At 40.9% G+C, this 15,400-nt stretch overlaps 1 protein-coding gene across 2 annotated transcripts in view; it reads right to left on the bottom strand.

Annotated features, from left to right (window-relative positions):
• IPCEF1 (interaction protein for cytohesin exchange factors 1) overlaps positions 1 to 15,400 on the bottom strand; it is a 202,401-nt gene that overhangs the window by 2,995 nt on the left and 184,006 nt on the right. For both annotated transcript variants that reach the window (XM_025383396.1, XM_025383395.1), the window contains exon 11: positions 5,402 to 5,595. In XM_025383396.1, the coding sequence (XP_025239181.1) occupies positions 5,402 to 5,595 (194 nt within the window). The remainder of the gene's footprint in view (positions 1 to 5,401; positions 5,596 to 15,400) is intronic.

Raw genomic sequence — 15,400 nt, 5'->3', positions numbered from 1 at the left:
CTCCTGATTTTTCTTGTCCCACAATTGCTACTTACTCTCACCTTGGTTTTTGGTTCCTCCTCATCATGCCACTTCTTCTCACTGGAGTGTTCTAGAGCACCAGCTTGTATGCTCTTCTCTGCTCTATCTATGTTCATGCTCTTGGTAATCACATGTAATCTCTCCCACTCTCCTATGTGCTGAGGGTCCCAAATTTATATCTCTCCTTACTTCTCCCCTGGACTCCACCATCATTTGTCTAAACTTCCTCTTCAGCAGTTCCACATCAACCCCTAAAAGGCATCTCAAAAATAACATATCTAAAGCTAAGTTCCTCTTATTCTCTTCATCCCCACCCAACCCACTAACTTCCAATACACACCAAACCCTATTCCTAACGTAGTCTTCCACAAAGCACTTAATGGTAACTCTGTCTTTCCAGTTGCCCAGGGCAAACACTGGAGTCATTTTTGACTCCTTCTATCACACCCAATCCACCAGCAAAGCCTGATGATTCTACCTTCAAACATGACACAAAGCATGCCACCCCTCTGTTCAGAACCTTCCAGAGGGTCACTGTCTTACTCCAAGTAGAAGCTGGTGTTTGCAATGGCAATGAGGTCCTCAGTGGCTCGAATCCCCGTGTCCCTGGCACACTGCTACTCTCCCCATGCTCCATCCCCACTACATCACAGCTACCCTGACCTCCCTGCTCTTCCTTAAATGCCCTAGGCACACTCCTGCCCCAAGGTGTTTGCATTTTTGGCCTCAGAAAACCTCAAGCCTCATTCCCTTTCCTTTTTCAGATTTTATACCAATTATGTCTTTCAAGGAGGCCTTTCACGTCTTTCCTATTTAAATATCAATTCCTCAATATTTTATATCCCCTCTCTTTTCTATTCTTTATCAAATCTATCATCACTTATTATATTATAAAACTTAATAGTCAATTATGCTTGTTTATTCTCCTACTAAAACATAAGCTTCCTGAAGGCAGGCCTTTTGTCTCATATGCCCACTGCTATATAGCCCCAAGTGCCTGAAAGAATGACTGACACATGTAGACATCCGCCGAATACTTGTTGAAAAAATGAATATATAAAATAAGAAATAAATGAATAAATGAATTACCCATTTGCTTTTTATTCTCTTTTGCATTCTGGACCCTATTTGGAGTCTGAGGAAATCCATTAAACAAATAAAGTAGATATAGATAGATTTATAGATCAATAGCTGGATAGATAGATAGATAGATAGATAGGCCATTAGATAGATAGATAGATAGATAGATAGATAGATAGATAGATAGAGACAGACAGAAGATAGACATATAGATGGATAAAGATATGAAACCTTCCTTCCAAAATGGAGAAAAAATGGTGCAGTAGGAAAGCAGAGGGATTGTTTATAGAAAGTTAGACAGGGCCAAAAGAGCATATTTCTTCTCTCTGAGTTTTCAATATCTACGCTTCCAAAACAACTTTTAAAAAAAAAAAAAAAAAAGCTTTCTTCCTCTGCTATCACCATAGTGCTATTAATGTAAAGTTATTTAAAGAGTTTTATTTTGTTCTAAAGAAATTTAGACATCTGCTTCAGAGGAAGATCCTAATTTTTTATATTAAAAAACTAAATAAGATCTTTGAAGGTTAATAAAAATCAGGGAAATTGACTTTGAAAAAGCAAACATGAATTAACCCTTCTTTTACATCTAATAAAATTTTTAGAAAAGGGTCTCTTCAATTTTGGGCATTAAGCTGACACTTCCCATGTGGCTTTTGGCTCTAAGCAGTTCACATTTTTTACCATTTGGCTCAAATCTGTGTTAGTTCTTTCACGGATGAAAGAAAAAAAAATGTAGACAATAATACAGAAGAAGGAAATTAATGACAACAACAGAACCTTCCACGCTCCTTCCTACACCGGGCACCCTGGGGCTGGGCCTCGTCCAGCAGCCCAGCTTCTCCTGGATGGCGCAGGAGGCTTTGGGAGGGCTTTGAACTGCTTTCACAACATCCGCTCTGCTTTCTGGCAGGCAAGCAAGGTTTGGCAGGGACTCCAAAAATAGCATGAAAGAGAGAATGCTGTACTTTCAGTTTTTACTCCAAATAGTCAGTGCGTGGCTTGACTCAAGACCTAAGCTTTGGAAATGTGTTCTACCAGAGCAGCTATGGGAAGAGGAGGTTCACCGCTCTTGTGACATAGGTCAGAGTCACTCAGAGAGAGTTTCAGTTGGACCCATTAATCATTCCATTAATAATTTATTTTAAAATAAAAAGAGGCTTAGCCAAAAGTCAGTGAACTGTGAGCTGTTAGAAATTCCTAAATATCTGTATTTCGTGTACAACATAATACGATCAACTTTTGCTCAAGGTCAACTTGGAAGTTTGCTCAACTTCCTAGAAGAATTTCCCTGAAGTGCGTTCATTCCAGCACTATCCCAGTGCAGGGATTTTTCTGATTTACGGAATGCGCCTATGGCAAATATAAACATTATTGTTAAAACAGTTTCCTTGTTTCTGCATGAAATCTGTTGTCTTTGCTTGTCCACACTCCTACTTTGAAGCTTTTAAAAAATAAACATTTCCTCTGTGTGTGATATATTCTCTGTGCAATATATAATACTCAGAGAGAAGTGCACAAATAGAAAAAATGTGCTTAAAGAATTATCACAAAATAAACACTTCCATACAACTACTATCGAGGTCACAGAAGGACCCGCAGCCAGCACTCAGAAGCTCCATTCACATCCCCTCTCAGTCCCATCCTCTCCTCTTCCTCAAAGGCAACCACTCTCTTGACTGCTTTGAATTTTAAAAACAATTAGAAATAATTATTATACCCTTCCAATATGAACATGCACACATGTACCAAGTTCTCTCTCTCCTTTGAATAGGTTGATGTGCTTTGCTTTTGTTTGGCTTCTTCAGCAAGACCAATTTCCACATCAGCATATCCTCTTATTTCCTGAGGTTAATAGGACTGCATGACATGGGTCGTGTTGTATTTCATCAGCCCCCAGCACTACACTTTGGGGAAGCCTAAGGGATCTATGGAAAGAGCTGCTTCCCACAAATGTCCAGAGAGAGCAGTTCCCCAGCTGGGTGGGGCAGGCAGCCCTGAGCGGGCCCCTAATCTTCTCTGCTTCCTGGTATTCAAGGCCTTGTGTAATCTCCTCCCTGAAGACGAGATGACCTAATGACTTGCTTCTACTGAATAGAATGCTGCAAAAGTAATGTGATGTCATTACTGCCACTAGGTTATAACCCATCTCACTCACTTACTCTCACTGTGTTGCTTGCTCTGAAAGAAGCCAGTTTCCAAGTTGTGACTTGCCCTATGGAGAAGCCCACATGGCAAGGAACTGAGGGTAGCCTCTGGCCAACAGCCAGAAAGCAACTGAGACCCTCAGTCCAACAACCTGAAAGGAGCTGAATCCTGCCAATGACTACGTGCAAGGGTTTAGAAACTGATCCCTCTCCATGGAGGAATGAATGCAGCCCCACCTGACACCCTGATCACAGCCTTGTGAGAGACCTGGGGGCAGAGGCATTTCACCAAGCCACACCCAGATTCCTGGCCACAGACACTTTGAAATAATAAATGCTGATTGTTGGAAGTTGCTAAGCTTTGGGCTAATTTGTTACCTAGCACTGGATAACTGATACACTGACAGAAAAGCAAAAGCTGCTGAATTCACCAGTGACATGGTCATACTGCATGGAGAGCACAAGGTCACAGAGACCCATAGTGAATGGTAACACTAACTCTTTTCACAAACTTGGCCCCACAGTGGCCAGGTGAGGGTATGGTGCCTGTAAAGATCTAAAATCCTGAGTCTGCTGCCCTGTGGAAGGCCTGAGGCCACAGCCTTTTTCCTGCATGTGCAGACTCAAACTGCACATGCTCTCCTTGGCCTCTACTTCCTGCTTCTCCCAACATGGACGACAGCTTATTATCTGTTGACAGATGTTCCACTTCCTTGAATGTCCTTCTCTTGTTATTCATTTCTTCCTGACTCATGGACTTCGTGACAGTGTTTCTAATGCCCCCAGTAAGTCACTTTCCCCCTCAGGCCACCAAAGCACCCTGAGCACATCTCAATCGTAGTATTTTTGCACTTCATTTCAATCATGTATTTGTTTTCCTCTGTTTCTACACCCAGTAGAGTCCATTCAGTGGTCCCAGTCACCTAGAATAGTGGCTGGTACATAGTAAGAGTCAGGAAACACTTGCTCAGTGAAAACTTTACTCACTCATATCAGCTATCACAGACAAAGAAGACAGTAAAATCTCAATACACGATGACATATTACATTGAATAATCAAACATATTCATCAGCTTTGTACATACTGTGAAATGGCGGCCAGTGATATCTTTTATTATCAATAAAAATGTTAATATTAAATAAGAGTGAATTTCTCTGCATTTGTATTCTCTTCGTATAATTAAAATTCATTTTTCTTTTTCCATTCCAGCCTCATTTTTGCAGCCTTTTAGGGTGTTCAGATGTTCTACTGACTAACTGGGACGCCTGACTAAGAGCCACTCAGCCTGCCTTTGTAGCCTTGTCCTTTCAATTGCTGACTTTTCTTCCTGGAAAATGACTCAAGTTCTTAATGCCAAAGGCCATAGACAAAACAAAATTCACTTACAGATTTTATCAAAGCTTTTCAGATAAATCGTCTGCTAAATCAGGACTATTCGACAAAGTATCCTAGCCTCCACCTGTTCATGCTATAATCTAAATGTGAAAGCAGGACACTTTTGTTATGAAGAACCATTTCAGCTCAGGGAGGCCCTGAAAATAGCTTCAGTACTTCCTGTACACTGTCCCTTATTCCCATTGTGAAAACATCTGCTGGTCTATTACCACAGAGTGTGTACTTCCCACTGTCGGGCTCTCACGGTGCTCCTTGGCTGCAATGCCCACAGCTGACAATCACTACATCTTTGATGCAGCTGAAGTCGACATTTTCTTCTGGATGTAGTCCTGAAGAATGGCACCTTGCATGAATCAGATGAAAACTCAAGATCTTATTTATACGACTGTTTAGTCTCACCAGTTGATGGTCTCTGTCTCTCATCAACATTTATTGAACCAGGTACTGTGCTAAGTATAAGGGTTACCAAAAAAATTATGCATGGTCCTTGTTGTCTAGAAGTTTAAAATTTGAAATTTTATACCAGAGTGAATGCAAAAATCAAGGCCTATTGTGAAAAACTGCCTTGGGCGCTACCGTGTGAATGTCCTAGTGTTTTAAGAATGTCAAGGTCATCTTACCCTATAAAGATTATATTTACTTTTACGGCCCTTCCTTGCACCCACACAAACACGCTGTGATTAGCAAGAATCTCTTTGCAGAACTAGCCATTCCTTGCCCCACATCCATAGAGTTCATCCACAATTTGAAATTTTGTTACCTTTAATGTGCTATTCAATGTTCGGATTTTGTGGAGTTTCTCGTTTATAGATGGATTTTTACACCGCTTAACAAAGGATTTTCTCAACTCCTTTTTAGTCGAAGGCCGCCGGTCCCCTAGAGGAGACAGACTAGCTTGCTCTAACGATTTGTACAGCTTCTCCATTTCGTCATCTTCTGACACTTTTATCTCTTCTATTTGAAAAAAAGAAAGAAAGAAAGAAAGCAATAACAATTAACCCAGTAAAAAAAAATCAGAGAGAGAACATTCAATACCGTGGTCCTAAGGCATGGCCCTGCTGGCACCCTCATCTCCGACTTCTCTCCAGAACTGAAAGACAATAAATGTTTGCTGTCTAAGCCACCCAGTTTGTGACACTTTATTATTGCAGAGTCATGTTCCCTGTGAAGGCACCAGGGAAGGAGTTATTCCAAGCCTCTCTCCTGTCTTCAAATGGTTCAGATCACCTGAACTCAGGAGTTTGAGACCACCCTTGGCAACACGGTAAAACCCGTGTCTACTAAAATACAAAAAAATAGCTGGGCGTGGTGGTGTGTGCCTGTCGTCCCAGCTACTTGGGAGACTGAGACATGAGAATCACTTGAGCCCAGGAGGTGGAGGTTGCAGTGAGCCGAGATCACACCACTGCACTCTAGCTTGGGCTACAGAGTGAGACTCTGTCACAAAATAAATAAATAAATAAAAATAAAAAAAGTGGAAGAAAAAAAAAAAAAAAAAAATATATATATATATATATAAAATCTAAACCAGGTACTGGTGAAACTCAGTGGGGGAGTGATTCATCCTGAGGCAAAATTCATCTCCATCTTTAAACCCATGCAAGTAGAAAAATATCTGCTTCTAAAATACAGAGCGTGGGACAAATAAGCCCTAGCAAACGATACCCATGCTAAAGTTTGAGAACTACTGCCCTAGATGATTGCTTAATGTCCTTCCCAGAACTACCCTTGGAGAGAAGAAACCTGTCTGTGGTCTGTGGTTTTGAGTAGAAAGTGATCATTCCTCATCTTGCCACACAGACTCCGTCTCGCTTCCTAACCACACTTTGCCAGCCTCGGCCCACATGACTGCAGTGAAGCCACTCCACCATAGGAACTACTGGGGACCATGTGGACTAGATGAGGCCAATGGCAGCTCCACCATTCTCATTCTGGCCACAGTCACTGATTCAGAGATAAACATGTGTCTCTGGTCAGGCCATCTGGGGCCAAGGAGACTCAGTTCCAAGACTTTGGAGTATCAGATAAGTAATGTCTCTTTTTTCTTAAGCTGAATGTTGTGATAGTGTGAGCTGGAAGCTTCCAGGAAGCATCCCAAGAATAATGACATGGGAGCCAAAATTCTGACACACAGATTGGATGATACCATTGGAGCCCTCTCAGCCTATGGGAGTTAATATGTTACCCATGTTAAGCTACCCCGGGTTTGCTTTTCAATCATATGCACCTGGATGGGCCTCAAATGATACAGAGGTTATTCAAAGAAAGTCTTCATCTTTTGATGTTGCTGTAATTTCTCACTAAAAATGTTAGTCTGTTATTCCTTTATTCCCGGAAAATAAGCTTGGGAAAGAAATACAATGAGATTTCTTTTTCCACCACATATTCCTTAATGTTTGTATGTTTCACTTCCTGTGCAAAGAACCAGCCTGAAAGAGGACTCTATAGAAAGTATGGCATTAGAGGAAATGGAAAAACAGCCTCTTCACTGGGTAGAGAAAAGCATATAATGGTAACCTAGGAGCATCAAAACCAAGCAAACTTCACGTACCTTAGAGTTTACTCCTCTATGATTAGAAATCTTTACACAAGAATTAGTTGCCCCCCATCCATCCCAGAAAGTCACCAATACTCTTTCATAAAACAGAAAGCAAACTTTCTGTTTAACTTCATAGCTGAGTTAAAGTGTTCGTCAGCACAGTCTCTTTATTCTCAACCAAATCGTCTCACAAAAGGGAAGAAAATACTCAAAACTACATCGGAAGACAACAAGATTTTTGGCTCAGGCCATGTGCACACATCAAAAGTGGGCTTTTGTCAATAAGCACATGAAAAGATGTTCAATATCATCAGTCATGAGGGAAATGCAAACCAAAACCACCATGAGATGTCCCTTCAACCCCAGGGTGGCTACAATTAAAAAGACAAACAGTAAGTGTGGGTGAGGATGTGGGTAAATTGGAATCCTCATATATTGCTAGTGGGAATGTAAAACAGAGCTGCTACTTTCATTTTATTTTATTTTATTTTATTTTATTTTATTTTATTGTTTAGTTTTTAAAGACAGGGTCTTGGTGTGTCACCTGGGCTGGAGAGCAGTGGCATAAGCATAGCTCATTGCAGGCTTGAACCCTTGGACTCACTAGATTCTCCTGCCTCAGCCTCCCAAGTAGCTGGGACTACAGGTGCATGCCACCATGCTCAGCTAATTGAGTTACCACTTTAGAAAATAGTTTGTCCATTTCTCAAAGTGCTAAACATGGAGTTTAGCATGTGCCCCAGCAATTCCACTCCAACATAAATACCCAAGAGAATTGAAAACATATATTCACACAAAAATTGTACATTGTTCACAACAGCATTATTCATAACAGACTAAACGTGAGAAGAGCTTAAATGTTCATCAGCTGATGAAAGGATAAATAAAATGTGGCATCTGCACGTGACAGAATAGTATTCAATAATTAAAATAAATAAAGTACTCAATTGTCCACAATACTTCAACATGGGTGAACCCTGAAAACATTTTGCTAAGTAAAAGAAGCCAGTCACAAACAACCACATATTGTGTGATTCCATTTATATGAAATGTCCAGATTAGATGAACCCACAGAGACAGAAACTAGAATAATAATTGCCTGGGGTCTGGGAGGGGACAAGCAGGAATGGGGAATGGTAGTTAATGTGCAGGAATTTCTTTTCGTGAGGCTGAAATGTTCCAAAATTAGATTGTGATGACAGTTGCACAACTCCAAATATACTAAAAACCAATGACCTGTACACTTTCACGTGTGAATGTTATGATATGTGAGATATATCTCAATAAAGCTATAAAAAAGTAGTCATTTATGAGATTGTCATGAGAGCTGATGCTACATAGCAGAAATACTAAGCGTGGCCACAGTTCTGGGGTCAAACTGGAGACACTGGAAAGTCTTAAGGAAGTTAAGTGAAAAGAAATCTGACTCCTAAAGGGGGGCATTAGGATTGAGGACTTGGAGTTTTCAGTTTTAAGACACATAGTTATTTTACATGTCCTTTTAAAAAAGAATACAGCTAACAAGGTAGAATTCTACTTAGATTAAAGCAAAAACACATAGCTTTCAATACCACAGTATTTTTGAGTTAAGGAATATATGTTGGCTGGGCATGGTGGCTCACACCTGTAATCCTAGCACTTCGGGAGGCCAAGGTGGGTGGATCACTTGAGGTCAGGAGTTCGAGAACAGCCTGGCCAACATGGCGAAACCCTGTCTCTACTTAAAAAGAAAAAATTAGCTGGGCATGGTGATAGATGCCTGTAATCCCAGCTACTCCGGAGGCTGAGGCAGGAGACTTGCTTGAACCCCAGAAGTGAGGTTGCAGTGAGCCGAGATTGCACCACTGCACTCCAGCCTTGGGTGACAGAGTGAAACTCTGTCTTGAAAAAAACCAAAACAAAACAAAACAAAAAAAACATCAACAAGCAAACTGAACAAGAGTATGACAAAGATAAATAGAACGGTTTCTTTACATTTCTCTGTGTTCACCAAGTAGCTACATTGTGCTACTAAAGACTGTGATAGAAAACAACTTACCAATTGAGCCACTAAAAGAAAAAAAAAATAGTTTTGACTAAAACAATTCGTTTGTAATTATGTCACAGTAACAATGATTATCATTGCTTCCAAGATGGCTAAATAGGAACCGCTCCGGTCTACAGCTCCCAGTGAAATCAATGCAGAAGACAGGTGATTTCTGCATTTCCAACTGAGGTACCTGGTTCACCTCATTGGGACTGGTTGGACAGTGGGTGCAGCCCATGGAAAGCTGAAGCAGGGTGGGGCGTCGCCTCACCCGGGAAGTGCAAGGGGTTGGGGGATTTCCCTTTCCTAGCCAAGGGAAGCCATGAGTAATTGTACCTGGAGAAACGGTACACTTCTACCCAAATACTGCACTTTTCCCCTGGTCTTCACAACCAGCAGACCAGGAGATTCCCTCCCATGCCTGGCTCAGTGGGTCCCACACCCATGGAGCCTTGCTCACTGCTAGCACAGCAATCTGATATCATCCTGGGATGCTGGAGCTTGGCAGGGGTAGGGGCGTTCACCATTGCTGAGGCTTGAGTAGGCGGTTCTATGCTCACACTGTAAACAAAGCAGCAGGGAAGCTTGAACTGGGTGGAGCCCACTGCAACTCAGCAAGGCCTACTGCCTCTCTAGATTCCACCTCTGGGGGCAGGCCAAATCTGAACAAAAGGCAGCAGACAACTTCTGCAGACTTAAATGTCCTTGCCTGACAGCTCTGAAGAGAGCAGCGGTTCCCCCAGCACGGCGTTTGAGCTCTGATAATGGACAGACCACCTCCTCAAGTGGGTCCCTGACCTCCAGGTAGCCTGACTGGAGCCTCGCCTCCCAGAAGGGGCTGACAGACACCTCATACAAGTGGGTGCCCCTCGGGGACGAAGCTTCCAGAGGAAGGATCAGGCAGCAATACTTGCTGTTTTGCAGCCTCCGCTGGTGATACCCAGGCAAACAGGGTCTGGAGTGCACCCAAGGGCAAACTCCAACAGACCTGCAGCTAAGGGACCTATCTGTTACAAGGAAAACTAACAAACAGAAAAGAATAACATCAACATCATCAGAAAAGACAACCACACCAAAACCCCATCCATATGTCACGAACATCAAAGACCAAAGGTAGATAAAACCACAAAGATGGGAGAAACCAGAGTGGAAAGGCTGAAAATTCCAAAAACCAGAACACCTCTTCTCCTCCAAAGGAACACAACTCCTCACCAGCAAGGGAACAAAACTGGGTGGAGAATGAGTTTGACGAGTTGACAGAAGTAGGCTTCAGAAAGTTGATAATAACAAACTTCTCTGAGCTAAAGGAGCATGTTATAACCCATCGCAAGGAAGCTAAAATACTTGGAAAAAGATTAGATGAATGGCTAACTAGAATAATCAGTGTAGAGAAGAGTTCAATGACCTGATGGTGCTGAAAACCACAGTACAAGAACTTGGTGAAGCATACACAAGCTTCAACAGCCGATTCGATCAAGTGGAAGAAAGGATATCAGTGATTGAAGATCAAATTAATGAAATAAAGCGAGAAGACAAAATTAGAGAAAAAAGAATGGAAAGAAACGAACGAAGCCTCCAAGAAATATGGGACTATGTGAAAAGACCAAATCTACGTTTGACTGGTGTACCTGAAAGTGACGGGGAGAATGGAACCAAATTGGAAAACACTCTTCAGGATATTATCCAGGAGAACTTCCCCAACCTAGCAAGGCAGGTCAACATTCAAATTCAGGAAATACAGAGAACACCACAAAGATACTTCTTGAGAAGAGCAACCCTGAGACACATAACTGTGAGAGTCATCAAGGTTGAAATTAAGGAAAAAATGTTAAGGGCAGCCAGAGAGAAAGGTTGGGTTACCCACAAAGGGAAGCCCATCAGACAAACAGTGGATCTCTCTTGGCAGAAACCCTACAAGCCAGAAGAGAGTGGGGGCCAATATTCAACATTCTTAAAGAAAAGAATTTCCAACACAGAATTTCATGTCCAGCCAAACTAAGCTTCATAAGTGAAGGAGAAATAAAATCCTTTACAGACAAGCAAATGCTGAGAGATTTTGTCACCACCAGGCCTGCCTTATAAGAGCTCCTAAAGGAAGCACTAAACATGGAAAGACACAACCGGTACCAGCCACTGCAAAAACATGCCAAATTGTAAAGACCATCAATGCTAGGAAGAAACTGCATCAATTAACGGGTGAAAAAAACAACTAGCATCATAATGACAGGATCAAATTCACACATAACAATACTAACCTTAAATGTAAATGGGCTAAACGTCCCAATTAAAAGACACAGACTGGAAAATTGGATAAAGAGTCAAGACCCACCAGTGTGCTGTATTCAGAGACCCACCTCACGTGCAAAGACACACATAGGCTCAGAATAAAGGGATGGAGGAAGATCTACCAAGCAAATGCAAAGCAAATAAAGCAGGGGTTGCAATCCTGGTCTCTGATAAAACAGACTTTAAACCAACAAAGATCAAAAGAGACAAAGAAGGCCATTACATATGGTAAAGGGATCAATTCAACAAGAAGAGCTAACTATCCTAAATATATATGCACCCAAGACAGGAGCACCCAGATTCATAAAGCAAGTCCTTAGAGACCTACAAAGAGACTTAGACTCTCACACAATAATAATGGGAGACTTTACCACCCCGCAGTCAATGTTAGACAGATCAACAAGACAGAAAATTAACAAGGATATCCAGGACTTGAACTCAGCTCTGGACCAAGTAGACCTAACAGACATCTACATAACTCTCCACCCCAAATCAACAGAACATACATTCTTCTCAGCACCACATCACACTTATTCTAAAGTTGACCAAATAATTGGAAGTAAAACACTCCACAGCAAATGTAAAAAAATAGATATCACGACAAACTGTCTCTCAGACCCCAGTGCAATCAAATTACAATTCAGGGTTAAGAAACTCACTCAAAACTGCACAACTACACAGAAACTGAACAACCTGCTCCTGAATGACTACTGGGTACATAACGAAATGAAGGCAGAAATAAAGATGTTCTTTGAAACCAATGAGAACGAAGACACAACATACCAGAATCTCTGGGACACATTTGAAGCAGTGTTTATAGGGAAATTTACAGCACTAAATGCCCACAAGAGAAAGCAAGGAAGATCTAAAATTGACACCCTAACATCACAATTAAAAGAACCAGAGAAGTAAGAACAAACAAATTCAAAAGCTAGCAGAAGGCAACAAATAACTAAGATCAGAGCAGAACCAGAACTGAAGGAGATAGAGACACAAAAAACCCTTCAAAAAATCAGTGAATCCAGGAGGTGTTTTTCTTGAAAAGGTCAACAAAATAGATAGAATGGTAGCAGCACTAATAAAGAAGAAAAGAAAGAAGAATCAAATAGACACAATAAAAAATGATAAAGGGGATATCACCACTGATCCCACAGAAATACAAACTACCATCGGAGAATACTATAAACACCTATACACAAATAAACTAGAAAGTCTAGAAGAAGTTGAGAAATTCCTGGACACATACACCCTCCCAAGAAGGTGAATCTCTGAATAAACTAATAATAGCTTCTGAAAATTGAGGCGATAATTAATAGCCTACCAACCAAAAAAAGTCCAAGACCAGACAGATTCACAGCCGAATTCTACCAGAGGTACAAAGAGGAGTTGGTACCATTCCTTCTGAAACTATTCCAATCAACAGAAAAAGAGGGAATCTTCCCAAACTCATTTTATGAGGCCAGCATCATCATGATACCAAAGCCTGGCAGAGACACAACAAAAAAAAGAGAATTTTAGGCCAATATCCCCAAAGAACATTGATGTGAAAATCCTCAATAAAATACTGGCAAACCAAATCCAGCAGCACATCAAAAAGCTTATCCACCATGATCAAGTGGGCTTCATCCCTGGGATGCAAGGCTGCTTCAATGTATGCAAATCAATAGACATAATCCATGACATAAACAGAACCAATGACAAAAACTACATGATTATCTCAATAGATGCAGAAAAGTCCTTCGACAAAAATCAACAGCCTGTCATGCTACAAACTCTCAATAAACTAGGTATTGATGGAATGTATCTGAAAATAATAAGAGCTATTTATGACAAACCCACAGCCAATATCATACTGAATGGGCAAAAATTGGAAGCATTCCCTTAGAAAACTGGCATAAGACAAGGATGCCCTCTCTCACCACTCCTATTCAACATAGTAATGGAAGTTCTGGCCCGGACAATCAGGCAAGAGAAAGAAATAAAGTGTATTCAATTACGAAAAGAGGAGGTCAAATTGTCTGTTTGCAGATGACATGATTGTATATTTAGAAAACCCCATTATCTCAGCCCAAAGTCTCCTTAAGCTGATAAGCAACTTCAGCAAAGTCTCAGGATACAAAATCAATGTGCAAAAATCACAAGCATTCCTATACAACAATAACAGACAGAGAGCAAAATCATGAGTGAACTCCCATTCACAATTGCTACAAAGAGAATAAATACCTAGGAATCCAACTTACAAGGGACGTGAAGGACCTCTTCAAGGAGAACTACAAACCACTACTCAGTGAAATAAAAGAAGACATAAACAAACAGAAGAACATTCCATGCTCATGGATAGGGAGAATCAATATCATGAAAATGGTCATACTGCCCAAGGTAATTTATAGATTCAATGCTATCCCCATCAAGCTACCACTGAGCTTCTTCACAGAATTGGAAAAAACTACTTTAAATTTCATATGGAACCAAAAGGATCCTGCATAACCAAGACAATCCTAAACAAAAACAACAAAGCTGGAGGCATCACACTACCTGACTTCAAACTATACTACAAGGCCACAATAACCAAAACAGCATGGTACTGGTACCAAAACAAATATATAGACCAATGCAACAGAACAGAGGACTCAGAAATAACACCACACATCCACATCCATCTGATCTTTGAGAAAACCTGACAAAAACAAACAACGGGTAAAGGATTCCCTATTTAATAAATGGTGCTGGGAAAACTGGCTAGCCATATGCACAAAGCTGAAACTGGATTGCTTCCTTACACCTTATACAAAAATTAACGCAAGATGGATTAAAGACTTAAACATAAGACCTAAAATCATAAAAACCCTAGAAGAAAACCTAGGCAATACCATTCAGGACATAGGCATGGGCAAAGACTTCATAACTAAACACCGAAAGCAATGGCAACAAAAACCAAAATTGACAAATGGGATCTAATTAAACTAAAGAGCTTCTGCACAGCCAAAGAAACTATCATCGAAGTGAACGGGCAACCTACAGAATTAGAGAAAATCTTTGCAATCTATCCATCTGGCAAAGGGCTAATATCCAGAATCTACAAAGAACTTAAACAAATTTACAAGAGAAAAACAAACAACCCCATCAAAAAGTGGGCAAAGGATATGAACAGACTCTTCTCAAAAGAAGACATTTATGCAGCCAACAGACATAGAAAAATGCTCCTTATCACTCGTCATCAGAGAAATGCAAATCAAAACCACAATGAGATACCCCATCTCACGCCAGTTAGAATGGTGATCATTAAAAAGTCAGGAAACAACAGATGCTGGAGAGGATGTGCAGAAATAGGAACACTTTTACACTGTTGGTGGGAGTGTAAATTAGTTCAACCATTGTGGAAGACAGTGTGGCGATTCCTCAAGGATCTAGAACTAGAAATACCATTCAAGCCAGCAATCCCATTACTGGGTATATACCCAAAGGATTATAAATCATGCCACTATAAAGACACATGCACACATATGTTTATTGTGGCATTATTCACAATAGCAAAGACTTGTAACCAACCCAAATGTCCATCAATAATAGACTGGATAAAGAAAATGTGGCACATATTCACCATGGAATACTATGTAGCCATAAAAAAGGATGAGTTCATGTCCTTTAGAGGGACATAGATGAAGCTGGAAACCATCATTCTCAGCAAAATATCACAAGGACAGAAAACCAAACACTGCATGTTCTCACTCATAAATGGGAGTTGAACAATGAGGACACATGGACACAGGAAGAGGAACATCACACACCGGGGCCTGTTAGTAGGTGGGGGACTGGGGGAGGGGTGGCATTAGGAGAAATACCTAATGTAAATGACAAGTTGATGGGTGCAGCAAACCAACATGGCACATGTATACCTATGTAACAAA

The sequence above is a fragment of the Theropithecus gelada genome, chromosome 4, assembly GCF_003255815.1.
Source record: "Theropithecus gelada isolate Dixy chromosome 4, Tgel_1.0, whole genome shotgun sequence".
Taxonomy (NCBI): Eukaryota; Metazoa; Chordata; class Mammalia; order Primates; family Cercopithecidae; genus Theropithecus; species Theropithecus gelada.
Note: the sequence above shows the minus strand (reverse complement) of the source record. Positions and strands in the feature narration are given on the sequence as shown.